At 34.2% G+C, this 23,229-nt stretch overlaps 1 protein-coding gene across 1 annotated transcript in view; it reads left to right on the top strand.

Moving 5' to 3' along the window:
- LOC100641636 (uncharacterized) overlaps positions 1 to 23,229 on the top strand; it is a 71,840-nt gene that overhangs the window by 37,922 nt on the left and 10,689 nt on the right. The window contains exons 15-21 of the mRNA XM_019996548.1: positions 6,378 to 6,526; positions 6,604 to 6,739; positions 7,313 to 7,585; positions 8,181 to 8,456; positions 8,520 to 8,804; positions 14,653 to 14,943; positions 18,098 to 18,673. Of these exons, the coding sequence (XP_019852107.1) occupies positions 6,378 to 6,526; positions 6,604 to 6,739; positions 7,313 to 7,585; positions 8,181 to 8,456; positions 8,520 to 8,804; positions 14,653 to 14,943; positions 18,098 to 18,673 (1,986 nt within the window). The remainder of the gene's footprint in view (positions 1 to 6,377; positions 6,527 to 6,603; positions 6,740 to 7,312; positions 7,586 to 8,180; positions 8,457 to 8,519; positions 8,805 to 14,652; positions 14,944 to 18,097; positions 18,674 to 23,229) is intronic.

Here is a 23,229-nt window from a genome sequence, read left to right on the forward strand (position 1 = left end):
CAGCCTTTCTGTTAGCCATTACAAGACCATCCAGGTCAGCCGACCTCTCACAATTGAACATTGCAAGAATAAGAAAAGGTATGAATGGTGTATCATTTTTGCCCTCAGTTTTGGTGAAACAATCAAGACAAGGAAAGCCAATAGAATCCTTTTACTTTCCGGCTTTCCCAGCTAACACTACCCTCTGTCCAGTTAATACCCTGGATACATACCTGGATGAAACCAAGCAAATGAAGGAAAATGAAAACAGACTGTTCATAAAACCACACAAAGCAGTTACATCTAGTTCCATCGCAAGATGGCTAAGAACTACTCTTGAGGAGGCAGGGATTGACTCCTCTATATTTGGAGCCCACTCTACTCGTGGGGCGTCAGCCTCAGCTGCGGCCAGAGGTGGAGTTACTCTAGAAGAAATCCTAAAAGCAGCAAATTGGAGTTCAGAGTCAGTCTTCCAAAGATTTTATCACAAAGAAGTAGATCGAGCGACCTAGGAAATAGCCATCATTAGTAACCAGAATAGCTTGGAAGAAGCTACAAACAACACAGTTGATATGTGAGACTGAGCCTTCTGAAATATAATTGTCAGAATGGCTAAGGCCACGAAGTGGCTGCAAGCTATTCTAGATTATATGAAGAAGGTGAAGTCGATCATATCAACTATCCATACCCACCCTCCCAATGGAAGAGGAGGAGCTAATCAAAGGCCAAGGAAGATGGCTGAAGCAGGGGCTTATATAGTGAGGCGAGTGGGCAGATAGGCAGACCAAAAGTTATTAAAATTATTTATTTAACTACAAATTAGCTGTAAGTTAAGAAAACTGGCCAAACACAGTTGATATGATCGACTTCACCTTTTTCATATAATCTAGAATAGCTTGCAGCCACTTCGTGGCCTTAGCCATTCTGACAATTACAATATATCAGATCAGAACTCAAAATTATACCAAGGAGAAAAATTAAAGAGAAAGAGAGAGAAGAAATAACACAATAGACCAAAAGAGTCATCAAAAGTACATAAATAGAGAACAAGACTTGGAGCAACAGAAATTACTGTGTTCATTTGTATAAAACATAAAAATTAAAAAAAACAAGGTTAAGTAGGATTTGAAACGACCAACTAAATACAACATAAAAATTCTACTCTTGTGATGCAAATTGTGCTCTACATTGCAAGGTGATCCATAATTCTTAAAGAATAACATTAAAAGGACAATGTAAAGTGGAATTTGCATCACAAGAGTGGGATTTTCATTTTTTATTTTTGTTGGTCGTTTCGAATCCTCTTAACCTTGTTTTCTTTAATTTTTTGATGTTCTTTTTTTGTTGATTTAAAAATACTATTTATAGTATTTCTTGTTGATTTTACACGAACAATAATTTTCTTTATTATTATTGTCATTGTTACGTCTTAAATTTACAGCATTTATAAGAGACAGCATTGAATATGTATGGTGAAGGAATATCTATTATACTGATGACAAATGAAATTAATACTAGTCTTGACACGAGTCCTTGTTCAAGGAGCAGTGAGAGCATCCATCTTCCCTGCATGCTGTAGCTATTCCTGTTCTTCCTGTTGTCAAGTTCTTATAATTATCATTGCATACTTATACCATTGTTTTTTTAAAAATAATATATTTATTACATACTTGATAAAAGAGTAATATGTAAGAGAAATTTCATAGGGGTAGGAACGGGGGGGGCAGGAGGGGCTTAAGCCCCCCCAACTTTCATTGAAGGGGGGCTTAGCCCCTCCAACTTTAAGTGATGTACCGTATAAGTGGTTTTTTTCGAGGGAATTATATTTTGCGAAATCTGCTAAAATTCCAATTCGCAGATTTTATTTTTGTGAATTCTACCACGTGTGCCATGCAGGTACCGTATTAAATTGATTTTCGCGGATTTTATTTTTGCAAATCAGGAGGGAATCTGCGAAATTCGCGAAATTTGCAACCCTAAAAAAACCACTTATACAGTACATGTATTACTATTATCAACACTATAGACTTTAGTTTAGGTAATCCTTATATGTGTGCATATTGTGTGATGATTCGTTTCATAAAACATTTAATACAGTCTAGCTTAACTTCTAAGAACACGCACTCTTATTACTTTTTTCAGAAATACACAAGGTTCTACTTCTTTATTTAACAACTCTGTTAACATCAGCTTCAGCTGAGCATAGATTTTTGACGTTAAGGAGATTAAAAAACTACTTGTACTCCACAATGTCACAAGAGCATCTTAATCATGTAGTTATTTTGCATACACACAAAGAATTTACAGATGATTTACACATCGAGGACATTGCAAAGGAATTTGTTACATACTTACATTTAATGAGCATAGACGCCAATATTTTGGACAATATTAATTCTGTACATGCCATGTATTAATGATCCATTGTTAGATCATGCTCCTATGATTGTAAATAAATAATACCTTAGCCCCCCCAACTTTTAGTTTGTTCCTATCCCTATGAAGAGAATTATCTTTTCTTAGCTGGAAACCTCCACTATATGTATTGCAGTTAATTCCAAGCATAGCTAGGTAAAGAAATTGCTTGTTTATTCCAGAGCTGCTGATCTGCTAGATCCATAGATATTAGAGTAAATGAAAGGGATTGGAAACTACCGTTCCCGCCCGGTGATGCAGTTTTCGTCACCCCTGGTTACTTGGTTAGCAACGTCCATGTTTAACTGCATCCCCATCTCCTCCATAGTAGTTGCTGTGCAGAAAGGATCTCGAAGGAATATTGTGTGACTATTAGATAGTGCTTGCTTATGATATACCTTCTGTTCCACATAGAAAGTTTACGGCTACCTGTAGCTGGATTTTTGTTTCACTAGAGCTATTTTGCGACCAGTTACGGGTACAGAAAGTCGGCTTCTTTTTTGACACTTTTTCGCCTCTATAGCTGTCATGCTTTTGCTATTCTAGTGTTGCCTCATATCATTCCATAGGTAATTGAAAGTTCTTTTATATTCTGACAAGCTTTTTAGAGTTTAGCTACAAGTGTCTTCATTAGAGGGAGAAAACAGCAACTTTATGGGCAAAAGTGCTATAACACTCAAAATATTAATTTAAATATACCAAATTAATAATAATTAACAGTACAAAACATTGAACTCCTTGATAGTTGAGTTTCTTTTTCATCGAAGCACTCTTCTTGGAGTCATTCTATTTTTAATGGAAAAAATCAAGAATTTTGTGGTCAAAAAGCAACAAACCGCCTAGTCAGCAATTTTTTTGCTTAGCAACAATACAATCAAATGGCATTATTTCTGCGCCCACGTGGAAGTTTCCAATCCCTTTCATTTACTCTAATATCTATGCTAGATCTTTGAGCATGCGCGACTACACCCAAATTTTGGAGCACATTAATTAACAAAATGGTGGCATGCAGCTAAGATGGGCCCAATCCAGCAGTGACAGCATAACTTCTTTCTTTGTTGGAGAATTGTTCTAGAGAATAGGGACCTGCGCATACGTTATTGGAGTAGAATGGTGTAAGAATTATTTTTCTAGCACCAAGCAAAGTTGAGATACAGAGCGACAACTGTATTGACAGGACTTGATGATGAAGATGGAGATGAAAGAAGGTGGCTGAACAAAATGGCCGTTTTCTAGATTTTTGACTTTCCTCGTAGACAAAGTTTGGAGCCACACTAGTGGTACTAATGGAGTCCTCTGGTTAAGATATGGTCTACTATAAAGTCTGGTAAGCGTAGGAGCTCGTTTTCCCGGTATAGCAAGGCTGCAAAAGTTGTGGCAGCTATTTTGAAGTGGGGTGAATCATACTTAGTAATGCTACTGCATTGCTAATACTTAGTGGGTGTATCAAAAGTTTTTGTATTACTGTGGTTTAGTTGTTGTCACACTGTGGTTGTAGTTAGCTTCAATACATGAGACTGAATTATTGGTTAATAAATGATCATTTTTTTAATGTCAAAATTGTGTTTATGAAGTTTAATTGTGCAATTGCTGAGGGAAAATTTAGTGAACATAGCCGAGTTCACTTTAGGGCAATTTTTGCTTTCGTCATTGTTTGCATCATCATCATTTTTTACATCAGCATCACATAGCAGTCGAGATGTGTTCAGCAACTGTTCATCCATACTTTTTTATACACTCTTAAAGCAGTTCATGATCATTGACCAGACCTCTCCTGAATCAATACCTGTGGTAAACTTTTCTTAAATGTTGTCATTACACCATATGATCGGAGACTATGGTTTGTTTTATTGCCCTCAATAGTCCTAGCAGCACACACTTGTCCATAACGATTGATGATAACTTACCGTAAATGTTCAAATAAAAGCCCGGGCGTTTATTTCTTTCAGGAGAAAAAAATTACGTAAAATAAAAAAAGAAAAAGTAAAACTGAGATTCGAACCCGGACCTCCAAGTTTACGGCAATCAGCTTAACAAGTTAGGCCATTTGGGACACTTTGAAGATTGTGGTACTTATATTGACTAAAATATGCGTATCTATACTTGAAGATTCTTAGTACCAGGTGTTTATTCAAGCCCGGCCTTTATTTGAACATTTACGGTATTTTTTCCATTGGAACACAAGTAAACCAGGCTTTCCTTCCATTATCCTTAATGATGGCATACATGAAAGTTATCTTTATCTATAGCTTCTCTAGGAACCTTGTCAAAGTGTTGCTCCAGTATATAAACATTATCTGGAGAACCTGCCTCCGGAACCTCAAAGTGACAGTGACACACAACTTTGTTATCAAGATGCAATTGACTCATTCCTCCACTGTGATTTTTTGACCCATGTTCTTTCTACAATTATGTAACATGCTCTTTTTTGACATCAGCTACTGCAGTTTTATTAGTAAATTAAGAAAAACAAAGGAGACAATATTTATTACCTCCTCTCAAACGCAGATACTTGCCTCTATAGCAAAAACATAATTATATAATCCTTCATGAGTAGGCAAATTGAGTACATACATTAATTCCCAAAGCTTTGCTTCATGTTCATCAGTAAGAGCATTTGCGTGCTCTGACTTTGTACCATTACCTTGTTGATGAAGTGTACCAAATTTGTGATTACAAACCTTATGAAGTAAATCAAAACAACTCTCACTAAAAGTATTTTATGATGAAGAATGACCTTTTTGTTGCCTCATTACACGTTGATGACCAGGAATCATTAACTTAATTCACTTGGGAGTATATTCATTGCCGTCCTCTTTGCGCGTTTCCGTAACAAATAAAGGCAAGACTATACAGAGCCAATTGTGATTATCAGCTAGCAACATGCATGTTGAGCAGTTGGGGATTTTGTTGATATGAGATTTAATTTTTTGTCTTTCTGTGTACCACTGGGAGAATTTATTGAGTACCCACTTATTGTTTGAAGCAGTAATTTTCACTGTATTCCCCTTTGTGGCTTTGATTAGCTCTAAATGTTCAATAAGAAAGCTAAATCTATCATTATTGTGTTACATTGAAGCTTCCGCTCTGGTTCTTCCTGTGGTTCCTGCAGCTCCAAGCTTTCTTGCTGACTTGTTTATGTCATGTGATACTTTCTGTGCATGTGTAGCCTATGTTGGACTTGCTCCTTTGATATGCCCACTAAGTATTATACAATTATGCTGATATGACCCCTGCTACAGGATACATTGCATTTATATGACCTTGGCTTTGGGCTTGGTCATGCAAATGCTAGTGGGGGAGTGTTATAACATTTACATGTAACACTCTCAGCCATATGTATAAGTATGCATACTGCAAATGATAACACTAACAATAAAATATTAAACGAGCATGTGCAAAATATAACCACTGCTCTACGTTACGCGATGATTGCTACAGCACCGAGCATGCACATGGGTGTAAAGGGGTGTGGGCTGCCCAGTCAATTAAAAATGGTGGTAAAAATGGGCTATAATTCCAGCCTCTTCCTTTTACTGTTTCTATGTTAATACTCTTTCTATGTCAATTAACTGACATTATCAAGATCTTTTTCACATGTGTAGTCGCCATTTTGATATTTGCTTTCCATTTTTGGGCAGACAACCAACCTTTTATTCTGCGCATGCTTGTTCAAGACAGACAGTAATACTTAGGATAGATTGATAATTAAGTTCACAAGACTCTAATATTATTTCTGACAATACTTTAGTCAACCATTTAAGAAATGTAACTTTTTTGTTTACTTTTATATGCATGTACATTGTAATACATGTACTGTAAATTGGGTTATTTTCAAGGGTTATAAATAAAATACAGAATGAAAAGAAAATATAGGTGTTGGAAAATATATTAGCAATTCTAAATTTAGTATGCTATGTTGCTATATGAAAATTACTATCACTTGAAATATACCAGATTTACTGTACATATGATTTCTGCAGAACAAGAACTACAAATTTTTACAGAAGAAAAAATTGTTGATGCTATAGTTGGGGAAAATGCTACTTTATTATGCAAGTTAGAATGTTGTATTGGTGCTCAATTAAGCTGGAGTGGATACAATAATAGAGATTTGCCTTCTAATGCACAAGTAAAATTAATTTATATTGAATATTTTTGCTGCTTTAGGAGCAGATGTGGCTGACTTAAAATTTTTGTGATTTATAGGTGCGTTCAAGAAATAATGGTTATATGCTTGAGTTACATTTTAATAATGTGTCTGTGGAAAATTGTAATCTTTATGTTTGTGAAGGAAGATACAAAGGAATGAGACAGTATGTTAGTGCTCATCTTATTGTAAAAGGTACAATAGTTGTATACTTTAGAGATACTTTTAATGACGACTACCAAATATTGAGGTGTTAACTGTCAGTAAATTTTGTGGGCACTAGTAATTTTGATAAGTAAAATTATTTTTAGGGGCATATCCAAATTAGCAATCAATAGTACTCGTAATGAAAGAGTTTTGAGATTTTGTAGCATGTATTAACCACAGTCTGCAGTTAAGAAATAATTTCTATAATGCTGTCTTGGTTGCGTGATACAATAAACATGTACTGTATTTGCTTGAATAAATGCCCTGCTCAAATTAATGCCAATGACTAATCTTTTCCAATTATAGTGCCCTTGCATTTACATTTTCTTGAAAAGCTTAGTCGTTTAGGTACTGTTTGGAGGACCTGTTACTTTCATGTTTGTATCTACTTTTGATTTTTTAAATTTTCCATCACATAATTTTGTTCCATTAAAAAAATAAATGCCTGTGCTTTTAATCGAGCAAGTATAATACAAGTACATGTTTCCTCTAATTTGTATTTCTGAGATTTTCTATTTTGTGAGATATTTAAATAACCATATTTTTTATTCCTATTTGCAGATGCTTTTACTATTAAAACTAACACAGAACCATCAGTGTTACTGTACAATGGTCATGCATTGTATTATATACTATGTGAAGCTAGTGACCCTGTTCAATTCTGGTCTTGGTCATTTAATGAAACATTCAATTTAACCCATTTCAGTGTTCTCAACAATTCGAGGTCAATACTAATTTTGGATAATTTGACATTATCTGAGACTGGATTTTACACTTGTCAAGCTCTGTCGTTTGATGGGAGAATTGCTCATTTTTCAACATTTATTCAAGTTTGTAAGTACTTTTGCTAATAATAATAAACTGATATATACTGATTTACATGTACATATGTACATGTATTTTGTTATTTTGTACTTTTTGAGAAGCATGGTAAATGTAATATATGCGTTAATTTTTATTCTTAGTACCTGATTAGCTGTTTCTAACTTAAATAACTTGAGTTTCAGTTAGGAAACTAGTATTAACTATTGCGATGTAACTTTTGATTAATGATTTTTAACTTTGTTTTATAAGCAAAACCAATAATTTAAATGGTTAATTATGAATTTGTTTTTGTCGGCGATTGTATTCTATCATGTTTTGTTGGAAGTATTGATTTAAAGGTATCAACTTACTTTAAATTTAGTCTGCATAAAAGCGATGTAATTAAATGACATTATGTTTTCAGCTTGAGATATGGTAAAGCTGATTTTTACAATACTGATTATAAAAGGAGTCTTTGTCAAGATCTCCTATGTTTTGATAAATTTGTGATCATCAAGGTTAAGTTGTAAACATGCATGTTTCCTTCAGATTACGTATGTGTATCTATTTGCAATAATTGAATAAATTAATGTTTTTTTTTAAATTTTTACATCCTGTTTTGTAGTGTGCAATGATACTAGTGGTGTATGTCTGTCATCAACCACAGCTATTACTAGTAGTACTTCCTCTGTTTCCTTTACTGTTTCAATGTCAACATTGACTGAAATTAGTACTGTTATGGCATCGTCAGCAGACAGCATTGTTCCATCACCTACTATAACTTTATCATCAGATTCAACATACTCAATATCTAGTTTACTCACGGGTACTGAAAAGTCATCTTTTTCAAGCATGGCCTTTTCTTCCTTTAATTCATTATCAACGGCAGATTTTACATCAGGTATGCAGTCATTGTCAAGTAATGTCATGTATTATTACTTTGTAATGTATTTTTATGGTTTAGCATCTCCATCTCCAACACTTCCACCACTTATTGTGAACATTAATCCAGCAAGTGAAGTTATTTATATAATGCCTGGTGAATCTCTTAATATAAGTTGCATTACCAATGTAGCAACTGTTAAACAATGGTTGTATCCTGATTCGTCTAATGTTGTTGTGACTATGATAGATTCATTAGTTCAGCAATTACAAATAAGCGACTTTTCTGTTGCTGATAATGAGGGAGAATACAGCTGTATTGCTACCAGAAATGGAATTAGTGTTTCAAAAAATTTTACTATTACAGGTCAGTTATTATTGCATATGATAATTTGTACTAGTAAAGCATGTTGCCTGATCCAATATAGCCATCCCTTTTTTATCAAAATTCTCTTTAATTTGTTGTGAAGGTTATTATATTTTTGGCAGCATTGTGATAGTTAAGCAAAAAGTGAAATTAATAATGGTAACGTTTATTGCACAATGAGTGTATTTAAAATTAGTTCAGAAGGAGGAAGAGGGAAGGAGAAAAATTTATAGGAAAAAGGAAAAAGTACATTAACTAATAATGCTTACAGCAATGATACAATAATGTGATAATGACTGAAAACCTGAGTTAATTGTAGTTGAGAGAAAGATACAGTAGTAACTGAGGTAGCTCAAGTACACTTTAGTTGTATAGAATGATAAAGCCCACCATCCACTATTCAACTTTTTTGAAAGCAACTTTGTGGTTACTTTGATCTTAGGGCAACTCTGTTGCCTGAAATAGAAGTCAGTTCTATTTCAGGCAACAGAGTTAACAGCACATAAAAGTAACCACAAAGTTTCTTTCAGCAAAGTTGAATAGTGGATGGTGGGCTTTAGATTGAGTTGCAAATTAAAGACAGTTGATGAGAATAGTGAGAACTGAGAACGAGAGGGATAATATAAACTTTCCAGCCTTGTAGTAACCTTACCCACATTAGGCCAAAGAGCACATTATAGACTTATACTGGTTCTCTAATTAGTGTCATTTTACTCAACAATAACTCAAACTGAAACCTATTATAATCTTGCCACGCCCCTTTGCTACTTGCAGAGAAAGGGTCTGGAGACACTCATGGTAAAAATGTATGCTTCATGCAGAGAAATCCACGTCCCAATCAGATTGCTTGAACCACGTGTAGGGCAAGTAGTCATGTGACTGAAGAGCTCTTTTTAAGACAAAAGAAGAAGAATGAGGACCAAATAAAGGATGAAAGGAGCCTGTAACACTCCCTGGACTTCTTTCTCAAAGTTTAAGAGCAGCATTATTATGCTGCTTACTACAACGATGACATGGCACTTATGACGTAATAATAATGTCACGTGTTTACAATAAAACATCATCAATAAAAAGTAAATATTATGGCGCTCTGTAAAGAGCTGCCGGTCTCAAATCTGCAAGAGATGTCCAAGAGGCTTTATTCTTGTTTTCTTTTAGCTGCAAAGCATCTCTTTCAGCTGTTTTGACTGATCTGGTCTTCTCTGTCACATGATGTAGAGCCAACCACATGGTTTTCTTTTCACTCATTTTTACCGTGAGTTTCGTCTCCAGACCCTTCCTCCGCAGGTAGCGAAGGGGCGGGGCGACACTACCTATTTTAGTGAGCTGTTTTCCTTTTCTGAAACTACAACTAAAATTCAAATTCCTCAGTGCTTACAACAGTAACTAAAACTACTATTAATAAACTATAACTGAAACTAAAACTTTAATTTTGTTAGCTACATTACTTAAAACTATAACTAAAATTGCACACTTGAAACTAATTAAACTTATTCAGTATAATGAAGAAGAGTGACCACTAATACCAATTACTGTACAGGTAGTCAGGTCATTCAGTTTATTTATTGGGTCTTAATTTTGATGGTTTAATTGTTTTTACACTAATGGAAAGATTTTTGTTGGATCAAACTATAGATAAGACTAAAACTAGAAGCACTGGAACAATAAAACTGAAACTAAAACTAAAATGCTATTTTGAAGTACCTTTGCTTAACTAAAGCTAAAACTAAAACTTAAGATTAAAGAAATACATGTATGAAAGTAAAACTAAAACTTTAGTTATTGTACCATACTAAAATAACACTATTCCCTGCTAATGCTCCTAGACAAGTCTTAGACAGTTCTCATGCTGTGAGAAAGTTCAAAACTTTGTCAGCCCATGTGTAAACTACCATAAAGCAGTTTGATTTTGTGGAGCCAAACTTTTGCTTTTTTTGCAGATTGACCTGGAACTGGGAAAATTTTGCTTTGACAATTTTAATAAACCACGCTTAATAACTTTATTAATTTTAATTAATGATTATTTAACACATGTGATAATGGCGCTATTGAAGTATTTTCTGTGAAAGAGAAGCAGCAGAATCAATTTCAGTCAGATAACAGTATCCAGCTTTCTAGCCCTTACTGGTTCCTTTGTCTTAAGAGATTCCTTCCTTGTCACTAGTTGCTGCTAATGCTGAGGTATCAAAAGTATTAAATGTTGATGAAGCGATCAATAAGAGAGTAGACTTTATGAAATTAAGCTTAAGAAAAATGGCAGAGTTTGGTCGAAAAGCTGCCTTGGAAAGAATTGCTTTTACAATCAGAAACCTTGCTAAAAGGAACCCTAATTTGAAAGAGAGTACTGTTTGCACTTGGAAAAATATCTATTTGCCACAACTAAAGTGTTGTAGGACATGTAAAGAGAGTCTGACCATCAGTAAGTTACCTGAAAAAAAGATGAGGCAACTACTTATAGGCAATCAGCTAGAGTTTGAAGTTATGTTACCTGGAGGATTTACATAGAAATAGAGCTGTTGTCAATACAGTTATAGCTGTTTCTTGTGCCAGAGGCATTGTTTAGAAGCGAATCCTGATTATCTGGCTTCTAATGGTGGTCATATTGTGCTTACAAATTACTGGGGATAACACCTTCTCAGATGAGTGGAATTTGTGAAACGGATGGCTACAACCAAAGCAAAGGTAAAGTTGAATAACTTTGAAGAGGTTAAAACACAGTTTCTTCTTGATGTCAAAGCTGCGGTGGAATTTTATGACATGCCTAGTAGTCCTTTCATAAACTGTAATCAGACTGGTATTCACTACCAGTTGGGTCTTGGACCATGGAAACGGAAGGGTCCAGAAGAGTTGAAATTGCTGCTGTTGAGTATATTATGAAGCGTCAGATTACTGCCACGTTTGCTGCTGCGTTAGTTGGAGAGTTCTTACCTCCTCAGTTGATATATAAAGGGACTATTAATTGTTGTCTTCCAACTATTGACTTTTGTACGTAATTGGCATGTTACTTGTAACAGTAATCATTGGGCAAATGAGACCACCATGATTTACTATTATTCTCAAGATTGTAATGTCATACTTAAGTGTAAAACAAGAAGAATTAAAACTCCCTTCTAATTATTCTGCACTTGCCATGTTTGATAAAGTCACTGCACAGGGAATAGACAGAGTTTTACAATTACTTTGAGATAATAAGTTATAACGTCCACATTGTTATGATTCCTGCAAATACAACAAATAGACTACAGCCGTTAGATATGAGCCTAAATAAACCTGTGAAGGATTTTTTGAGAAATGAATTTTAAGAGTGGTACGCTGAGCAAGTATGTCACAACTTTAAGGTGACAAAGCAGTATAACCAGTAGATCTGAAGCTCAGCGTAATGAAGCCTCTAGGTGCAAAGTGGATGATGAAACTTGACAATTATTTTCGTGCTGAACCTCACATCCTTGTTAATGGATTCAGAGCGGCTTGAATTCAAGATATAATTATGGCATAATTATTAAGTTTATTGTTATACATTAATTTATTAATGTTTAGTGTTAACTACTATTGGTTTAAATTTAATGATGACATAATTTTAGAGTGAATGAAGTAATGTGTTTATTTTTAAAGCATTGAGTTAATTAGATTATCAGAGTGCCTGATCAAGTTCTATTCCACTGGGACTAAAACCATTTGAAATGGCTAAAGCATTGCAATGGCAAACAGACAGTAATCTCTCATGCATTATTGCTTTGTACTCTTCATTATTTGAATATTCTGTGAAATGAAGAGATTTAATATGACATCTTGAGTGCTGTCGTGCAGACGTGCACAGTATTGTAAAGTGAATCATAAACTGCTACAGTATTACGGTCTTATACAGTTGATCTAACAATCAAGTGATTACCACCAACAAAGAAAATCTGGATATCTTTTCTGGTTTGTTATCTAGCTTTTTACACTTATACAATGGTGTCATTGGTCCTTTAGGTAAGGAAATTGATGCTTTGATGCTTATTTAGATTTGGAACAAACTCAATGTAATCATTCTTCAACTCTTTTCCCTCCTCTATTGCTCAATCGTAAGTTTTCACTGTCTTGCTTTTTTGCTGGTGGTGCCACCTTTTGATCATTACTATCTTGCTTTGCCAAAGAATGCACTAGATTTTGTTAGTGCTCTCGTTATTGTCTGTTGTGGTTTTGATATCTTCATCCTTCTTAGGCAGAAGTTTGTCAGCTGTTATCATGATCGTTCTACTTTTTTGACCAGTTCATCTCCTGTAAAGTTCACTAAGCATGGAATTTCCACGCCACCTTAAGGCAAATCTGCTAAGTAATGTCTTTGACCAACTGTTTCACATGTTATATTGCCTCCTTTGCGAATAAATATGGAACAAATGAAAGGTATCTTCCTTAGCACATGCCCTACAATAATGGATTCTTTTCATAACAGCGACTGCAAACTGATCAGGAGACTTAATTAGTTCTCTTATATAAGAAAGCTCTTCTCCTATTATTAGTATCCAAATGCTATTATAAACGTGGAGACCTCGACTCATGGAATCTTTGTTATACGAAAATAGTCTTGAACCAGGACTCCTTCTTGAACTAGCACTAGAAGAAATAATGTTTCACGAGTGTTTCTGGTGGGCATGGCAATGTGAATGGGCCGAAAATTAATGAATGGCACGTGATTATTGCATTACCGCAAAAATTTTTCCATGGAAATTTGATTTTTGTCAATCCACGACATTTTAGCCCTGTAAAATTAAAGTGCTCTACGGTATCATTTAGTTTGCTACAGCCAAATCCATTACACAGATGGTGTGGATGTGTGGTTGCTATTGCTTCTTAGTTTATTTTTTCTTTCATACATCTGTATCAGAGGAAATGCAAGTGTGGGCATACAAAAATGTATATGTAAAATTGTCTTATGTTGTTAAAAACAATTACAGAAAGGGCTTGGTAGCTTCTCTCCCAAATTGTGAACAACAGCTGATGGAAATGCCATATGGAAGTACTGCGATAATCTATTTTATTGACAGTTAGAGGGTAATCAACTAATAAGAAAAAATTACTACTTCTTCTGTAGCCTTTATCAGTATAGTTTTCAGGTCCTTGCCATTATAAAGGCCCCCATACACTAGGCAACATGTTGCTTGCCATATTTGTTGTTACTTTGGTTATGTAAGCAACATGTTACCGGAATTAGACGACTGTTCTATTTCTGGCTACATGTTGCTTACAAGATCAAAGTCACCACTAGTGTTGCAAGCAACATGTTGCCTATTGTGTTGGGGCCTTAACAAGTGTCACATCAGTCAATTTCAGCTAAAAATATATTTTTAACTGTTTCACAGATACTTGATTTCATGTGCATGGCATTGAGGTACATGTCTGCTTTGCTCTTTCAACTGTAAGTATCTTTCAGCAGAATTGCTGCAAAATGTTAGCAAACTTTACCACACCTTTATATTATTGAGCTTAATGCAAATGATAGACTCACCACTACTTACGTGGCCATGCAAGGACAATGACCAAATTTTATTGTACTATTTATTTCATACAGGGTTAAACATTTTTCATTAAGTGTGAAAATAAAGGTTTAAAACTTGGATTATAAATTGAAAAAAATAAACCCTATATTCTTTAAAATCTAAAAAACGAAACTTTAACAATTAATTTATGAAGTGGATTTTGTTATTGACTTTTACTTTTGACTTTATTGCGCTACTTTTGTATTGGTGCTAATTAAAAACCTGTAGGTATTAAGTTTGTCCTTAATCTGCATATATTCAGTGCTGTTGTATTAATGTTAAAGTTAAATTTATAATACCATTGTGTAATGTCTGTATCATTTTTTTAGATGGCACATTAATAGTACATGTGGAGTTTGAAAGTCAATCACTAGATCCAGGAAGTGATCTTAATGTCTCTTGTACCACTACAGTTCCAGTTACAGTCTTAGAATGGAAGTATCTGAGGAATGAAAACGAACTTCCTAGCAATGTCAGATCAGTTATGATTAATAGCAGAACAGCTGTTTTGGTAATTGATGGTTTTATTAGTGGAACAAATAATGGTGCATATCGTTGTGAAGCGATAGTTAACGAAGGATCACATCCAGTTTCAAATCAAGTTCAAATCAATTCAAAAGGTAGCATTTTATTGTTAAATGTGGCATGCAAGTTACAGCAATTAAGATGAATGTTTAAATTGCAAAACTTTGTATATTTTTTGAAGTATTCTTTATATGATTGCTGGCATTGTTTTATCTGCTCAATAAACATTTTCCTCCTGCCTTGCACATATAGTGTGTTTGGTTTTGTTGGTGATGTATTTTTGATGTGTCACAAGTTGTATTTGCTTAAGAAAATCTGTTTTATTAATTTTAGAAATTTGTGAATGATATGCCATTATGCTATGAACACTACTATTTGTTGAGGGATCTAAGTTAATCCATCTACTTGTACGTGTAACTGTAACTACGTGTAAGTATGATTAGTCAAAGAGTTTGTGTTTCTTTATAAAGGAGACAAGATTCTTAGCAAATAAATCACAAATAAATTCATTTGGTATTGATCCATCTAATTTTAACAAATAATACATCATTACTAAATTGAAGTGAATTGCATTAACCATTATAATTAACAATCTGCTATAGTGCACCATAAAGCCTTTCATCGTTTGTACAATAATGTACAAATGGCCTCTATATTTTATGTTTCCGGCATCTATATGCATGTATTTATTTTGTTATGTTATAAGGTGACAGAAATGTTCAATTAGTAGAGAGTTGTACCAATTTCTAATAATATTGATTGGCTTTCACTGATATGCCTTTTTATTGAATTTGAATGAGTTAGTTTTATACCTACTATAACTCAGTTGCAGATCTGTGTGGGTCATGGGCCAATGCCCTCCCAAACATGGTCCTGAATTTATGTAAATTTATTTTTACCTTTGTAAACTGCAGTACTTGATTATGTACATAATCTTTAAACTGAAAAGGTGCTCATTTTTGTAGGCTTCTAGTCTTTATTTACTTTGGCTTCCCTTGAATGTCTGCCATAAATTTGTACAGTCTTATTTGACCACACCCCTACATCCCCTAATTATCTGTCCTATTTTATGATTACCCCCAATAAGTGAATCCTATATTCGAAGTTATGAATAAGTAGTGTAGAATTACATTCATATCAGCTATATGATTTAGAATGTCAAAAGAAGGTGAATGTACATAATGATAGCAAACAAAAATTTTTCATCAATAATGAATATAATTAGAGTAAAAAAAAGAACCACAATACGGCAGGAAGAATTGTATGACAATAAAAACAAAATTTTGAAAAATGGAATAAAATAGAAATACTTGTAAGTCAGCTACTTGTGACTGTCTGTTTTTGAGAGACTCCTTGCACTTTCATTTAGATTTTAAAAAGTTACCTTTTTTTTATCAGTATTTACTTCTGTATTGGCAGTTTTATTACTGCAATAGATATGGCAAAAGAAGAGAAAGGCTTTGGAATATGTAATTTTTATTTGAAACTGAAGTGTCATTAAATGCACCGCACTATGTTACCAAGTTATTACCACTGACCAGCTTTTACAAGTTAATAAAAACAACATTATGCACCTTCACATCTTACATTACATCACAAGTGTCTAGAAGAATCAATTTAAACTATATAATAATATTAAGATGACAATGTTATGTTTTGGTAATCTTTCAGATGGTAATTTTTCTATAAAGTTTTATTGTACAGTGTGACAGTTAAGGATGCTATAAGGGTGTCACATGGGAGACAACTGTGGTTTGTACAAAGTTCTGGCCAGGTAGTGACAACCTTGTGACAAAAAATTGTAATAAGGCTGCCAAAATTATGCTGCAACCTTGGTGTTTTTGTATGGAGCTTGAAGCCTTAAAAGCTTCATTATAGTTTTAAACCTTGCCTCTGTTTATACTATGATCGTTTGAGTTCACACCATTGTTTAAACTTGTCCTATTAGACAATCTCTGAGTAAACTTTGACCACATTAAGTATTATTAATGAAGCTTTCAATGTGTATTTCTTCCTTGGATTGGCTACAATACCAATTATATAGTATTTTGCTAAATAAATTTTTGCAGATAATAGAATGTGGTGAAAGAAATTTGCATTTTAAAAAGATGTTCAAATTTGCAAAATTTTTTCGCCACAAAATTTTTAGGCTATTTGGTGAGCACATCATTTTGCAGCATCTGCGGCAAGTAATTGCATTGGAGATGCTGCATTTGATTTTATAAGTTGTTATATTTAATACTTGACTGCTATTCCGAACTGTGAATAAATGCCTGATCTTTTGTAGCTTAAATAATAAGTCTAATTTTAATAAGGATATTAATGACTTGCTAGACAATAGTAAGACATATTAGGGGAGTGAGCCAAATGAAGCAAAGCAATTTAGATACAATGTTGATGCATTGCTTATTATGCTTGATTGTGCAATGGAAGTTTTAATTCTTTATTACATTAGTCTTTGTAGCAATTCAAGTTACCTTACTTATGGTATATAAAAGTAATCATTAAAGATGGTTATAAAGAGTCAATACACAAGCAATGAATGACATTCTTTTGATCATAATCATTTGTATCAGTAAAGAAAATAGCAAATCTTGTTTCTTAACCTTCCTTGCTGGATCTGGACTCTAGTGAGCTGACTTCTGTGCCTTTTATGCATAAGTATATCTTGTTTTTGAACCACTATTTAGTTTCACTCAGACCACACTCATTTCAATGACTTAATAAATTGTGATGTCTTATGCATGATTGTTTATGTAAATAGAATCTAACAAGACAGCTGTTTCGGCATCATCATAATAGGTTCAAGTTACAATTTAGCTATCTTGATTTGATAGTGGTTATAATTGGGGCAGAACATGCGCTATTGAAAACAATGAACTACAGTCTTTATCTCTGTCATACTACATAATAGAGATGAAGACGATAATTCTTCGCTTGTAACAGTGCTTTCATGCAAGAGGAACTGTAGCAAGTCCATGCTCTGTACTTTTTTGTTATGTGATCATTCTTATATGTTAGTGTTACTCATTTATTTTTGCAGAGTACAGTCCAATGTTAGGTGTTTTACTTAAGCAGTGTAATGGATAGAGTTGTTCATGTAACATATTCTGTTGAGCATGAAAATGTTGCCACATACATTCTTCCTACATAAGTAAATGAAAATTTTATGTTATTTTGATTGGCTTTAGTTGTATTTAGAAGAGCCATTAACAAACAATTTATTAATTATTGTTTTTTTATTCACAGATTTTTTAAGTCTTACGGTTTCACCCTCTTCATTTGAACGGGCAATATCTGATGACAATGATAATATTATCAGATATCAATGTAGAGTAAATTGTACATGTGGTGGAGCCAAAGTATTTTGGGAAGGAAATCCTCCGCATTACATTCAGAATGATACTTCAACTGATCCAACTATGCGGGTGTCTACTCTTACCATTAATAGATTGCCGCAACCAGGTACTTACATATTTACATGTGTTATACAACAAAAGACCCTTGGTGAGCTACGCTCAAATGTTTCACTCAAAGTTTTTCCTGAAGCGAAAGTTGATGTGTATCCTGAAGAAATTATACGAAATAGTGGAGAGAATCATACATTTACTTGTATATCTAATAGACATGCCACATTTCATTGGAGTTATGGACAAAATAATGGCATGCTACCACAAGGAACTCTTGTTCAATCAATTAACTCGACTGTGTCACTTCTTAAAATCATCAATGTTCGTAGATCTGTGAATACTGGCACTTATAATTGTCATGCTCTTTATTCCACTGCCGAGGTCAGAACTGATGGTGGAAACCTTGTGGAAAGAGGTAAGTTAATTTTGTTTTTAGTAATAACTTATATTGTCATCACCACTGATTAATGGGAGTAAAGATTACCGTACAGCAGGAAATATTTGCGGGGAATTAAATTTTGTGAGTTAGCGATTCCATTTAAAGCGCAAAATTTAAATCCGCAAAATAATAAAATTCATGCATGACCACAGTAGATAATGCTACAATAACTGTCAAAACCGCAAATATTTAATCCGCAAACCAGGTTATTTTTAAGGATTCGCAAAATTTTTCTCCGCAAAATTAACCAGCTGTACGGTATGTAGTCTTAGCATCTGTCATTCTGTCTGTTACCCCAAACTTTCTGAATGGTTTTTTAATCATTTAACTTTTACTTTGGCTACAAAAATTGCTTTTGTTACTTACTGTTGTATAAGTAGCTTCAAAAGTTATCAATTTTGTGAAATGTAGTACGTTCTTGTGGAAAGTTTTGTGTATTGAGTAATACAAAAAATTATAAAAAAGATAAACTTTAAGTCTCTTTGTGCTTTTTTTCAAAAAAGTAATTGAAACAAAGTCAAGTAGAATTCCGAATGACTGATTATTTGAAGTGACTGTCTGTACCCATATAAACGAAAATACGAAATGAGAATCCTACTCTTGTGATGCAAATTTTGCTTAACATTATCCTCTTTATAGTGCTGAGCAGTATGGCGGTAATATAATTATACTGTATAGTCTGTTTTCTATACCATGAGAAATTTTAAAATAGCAATATAGAATATCATTAATTAGAAACCCACATGTTACAAAATGGCGGATGTTATTACCGTAAACGTAGAAATTTTTGAAGGCTTAATATTTCGACCAGTAGCTGTATGCTGCTAAAATTTTGATTTTCGACCAGATTAAGTTTCAATAAAGGTGTGGGTGTGGTCAACACCTCGTGATATGATATATGATGCATGACACGTGAACAAAAAATGACAGCCTGATATCGACAAGAGATCTCTCAATGGCTGCTAGTTCTAGCTCGACTTTTAGTTACTCTCTATCTTCCATGGTGCGTGGTTATCATGTACATGTATATAAAGACATATGGGGTGCTGAGAAAGGGAAGGACTTGCAGTGTGTTCGAGAGACAAGCAACCATTTCAATCCGTTTGCTGTGGCTATTGTTAAAAACACTATTGGCACAGTTGGGCATGTGCCCAAAAAATCTCTGCCCTGTGTTCACTTTTTATCAGGCGAGTTGGTAGTATTTTATGTACAGTGGATGGTGATAGACAATACTCATGAGACATTCCTCAGGGAGGGCTGGAAATTCCATGCATATTGACTTTCACAGCAAAAGAAAAGTTTTCTATTGATAAGATTGTGACTCTTCTGAAAGGCATTGGAGGTATTACAGCCAGGTTGGCCAGTGGCACACACGAAAGTATTGATACACATGAAGAATCTGAAATTGTTCTCCTCCTTCAAAAGTTTTGTAAACTTGCCACTTGGTATTAGGGACGATGATGAAAGCAAGATGTGGATACGTATTGATGCCAGTCATGGACTAACAATAGTTGAAAATGATATTCTTCAAAAAAGAGTATTAAATGGTTGTGTTATTAATGTTAGCCTAAGAATTATGCAAGATCAATTTCTGTCACTAGTTGGACTTGCATTACCATTGATACTTCCTACTCTCCCACAATCATTTCAAGGATGGAAGGAGAATTTTTTTTAGATATGCCACTTTCAAGGAAGTCACTGCATTACTGTGACAACCAAAGGTTGTAAAAATGAAGAAGTTATGGTATATGACTCAATATGTGATAGTATTGTTTTGACAACTGCATCTACTTTAGAAAGATTGTTTAATGTGAAGTTTATTTACAAAATGGCAGATACACTGAATTAGAAAGGTGTTATTGATTGCGGAGTGTATTTGCCATTGCAAATGCTACTGCTGTTGCATTGTGTGCTGATACTGAAACATCTTTCCTTCTATTTGAGCAGCAGAAAATGCGTGAACACCTGGTCTATTGTTTACAGAATAAATTAAATTGTCAATTCCCTGCACACACAATTTAATATTTAACTAGTGTGCACTGACAATTACTTCATTAAATAGCTAAGATAAATTTAATTATTGAATTATAGAAAAAAGTTTAAATTTAATCAATTTTTAATTACCAGTACATTAAACATAATATTGACTTGTATACAGTTAGCAGTCCTAGTTGATTTTAAGTGCATCAACAATTCCTGCTTTATGAAATACATTTATTAGAATGTCTGGTTTCGATGAGAAGTAATCATGCATCTCTATAACCCACTTGGATACCAAAGGTTTCATGACAGATAGTTTCATGTCAACTGTCTCTGTAGCTCTGCTTTCCAATTGCTGCAAAATTATGTTGGCATACCATTCTTGAAACATTTTCTTCATAAAATCCTTAGCAGGCTTATTTGTACTCAAGTCTAGAGGCTGGAGCCAATCTGTACAATTGGCAGGGACTAGCACATAAAATATGTTGTTATCAGCAATAGAACTGTGGATATATATTGAAAGACCGGTATACCTACTAGTTTTTGTCTTATTTTAGGTATACCGGTTAAAATTAGTGTTGTTTTGGTAGGCTTACTAACTTTAGTATTAGTATTAGTTTTAGTATCCAAAATAAAATAGTTTTAGTTTTAGCAAAATTTAAAAATAATATTAGTTTTAGTATTAGTTTTAGTAACTAAAAGTCGAGTAATATTAGTAATAGTTTTAGTAATAGTTTTAGTATTAGTTTCAGTATTAGTTTTTTTGATTATTAGGAATTCTTTAAAGGATATGTAAATATTTCTTATTTTGCATCAGAATGATATCTCTTTCCAAGTTTACATGTACATCTCAGAGGCGATTACGCTTTCCAGTTGTTGCATCTCCACCTGTTGAAAAGATTTTTTCAACTGGAGCTTTTGAAGCCGGGGTTAAAAGAAGATCAAAAGCAAAATTAGAGAGGATGGGGTATGTTGTTTTGTTGTCACTCCAGAATATAAAAGGATCTTCATCTTCATCTATTGAACCTGTGTAGTCTGATTTGGCATACCTTTCCAGCTCTGTTTCTTCTTCTGATAAAGAAGAACTGCATGATTTTTCTTTAGCCTGTTGCTTTTTCTTCAGTAGTTCCCTTAGATGTTTAAATTTTTTGGCTGAAGGCTCTTGAGTAGTGTGAGGGTTTTGAGTTAAAGTTCCTTGTAATGCTTCTGTCTCATTATTTGTTGTCATCTCCTTTCATTGCTGTGGATTCCTTTGTTTAAGTAAGTTGCTTTTTGCTGCTGCAACCTGCTTGTCATCTAATATCTCTCTGTATGTATGACTGAGATAGGTACACGTGACATAAAGAGGGTCAAAATTAGCCATAGTTGTATTTATTGTAAATCCAAACCTCCTCTCCAGTTCCTTGAGCATGGTAGTTGATATTAGACACAACCCATGGACATTACTCATTGTCTCTAAATGAATGTGTGATTCCATAATGACTGGAATAACCATTGAAATGCTTGTGGTGTCCTCTGAACTTGTGAGTTGTGTGTAATGTGCGAAAGGCTTCAATAGCTCAACTATGCTTTCAATCTGCTTCCAGTGACTATTAGGCAGGTTATCCCATTGAAGCTCTTCTAAAACAGATGACAGCTCAGTTTTCACCAGCAATAGCCTGCATAGCAACAAGTAGGTTGAGCTCCAATGAATAGGACAATCTGAGATCAACTTCTTTTTGCTTAATTCAGTAACTTCTCAGTTGCCTTTGTTCATTTGTTCACCTTAGCAACGAGTTTGTGAGCCCTTTTTATAACTGCTTTTGAAGACTGTAAGGTATCAAATACTCCAACAACTAATTGTAGGGTATGTGCGAAGCAGCTGCTTCGTTTAAAACCAAAGAAGGCAAAATTGTGGCTATCCTCACACTCTTCAAAATTTCCAAGATCATGGTGTATTGAATCAGATTCTTTCTTCTCGCTGTTTTCTCCTGTCCCCTTAGTTTCATTTTCATCATCAGCTTCACTGAGATCATCCATATCAAATGAACTAGCATCATCTTCATTTCCATCTCTTTCTTGTTCTCGAACTTCTTTTCCTGATTCAGCTTGTGTTTTAAAGGCTGCAACCATATTGCTTCCATTATCAGTATATGAACCCTGTGAATTTTGCTCTGTGGTATATTTCATTAGTAACGCGGTAGCGTTACTAACTAAGTAGGATTCACCCCCAAACAAAATGGCTGCCACGACTTTTGCAGCCTTGCTGTATTCTACTAGAATCTCTTGAACAAGATCAGCATTTTGGGATGCAGTGTGAGGAGATGGAAAGTGACGAGCAGCAAGCGTAACATTGTGGCGTTTATGATTTTTAGTTGAAAAGAAATGGACCGTTACACCTAAATATGATGAAGTCATTCCTCTCTTTGTCCATATGTCAGTACATATATTTTTCAGCCTTGCTTTCTCAAGGAGGCTAAATAAGATTTCTTTCAATTTTGACATCACACAACTAACGTCCTTTCCCATTTTTGTACGACCAGGAACTTCATATCGAGAGTCCAATATAGAGA

Source organism: Amphimedon queenslandica, unplaced genomic scaffold, assembly GCF_000090795.2.
Source record: "Amphimedon queenslandica unplaced genomic scaffold, v1.1 AMPQUscaffold_13406, whole genome shotgun sequence".
NCBI lineage: Eukaryota > Metazoa > Porifera > Demospongiae > Haplosclerida > Niphatidae > Amphimedon > Amphimedon queenslandica.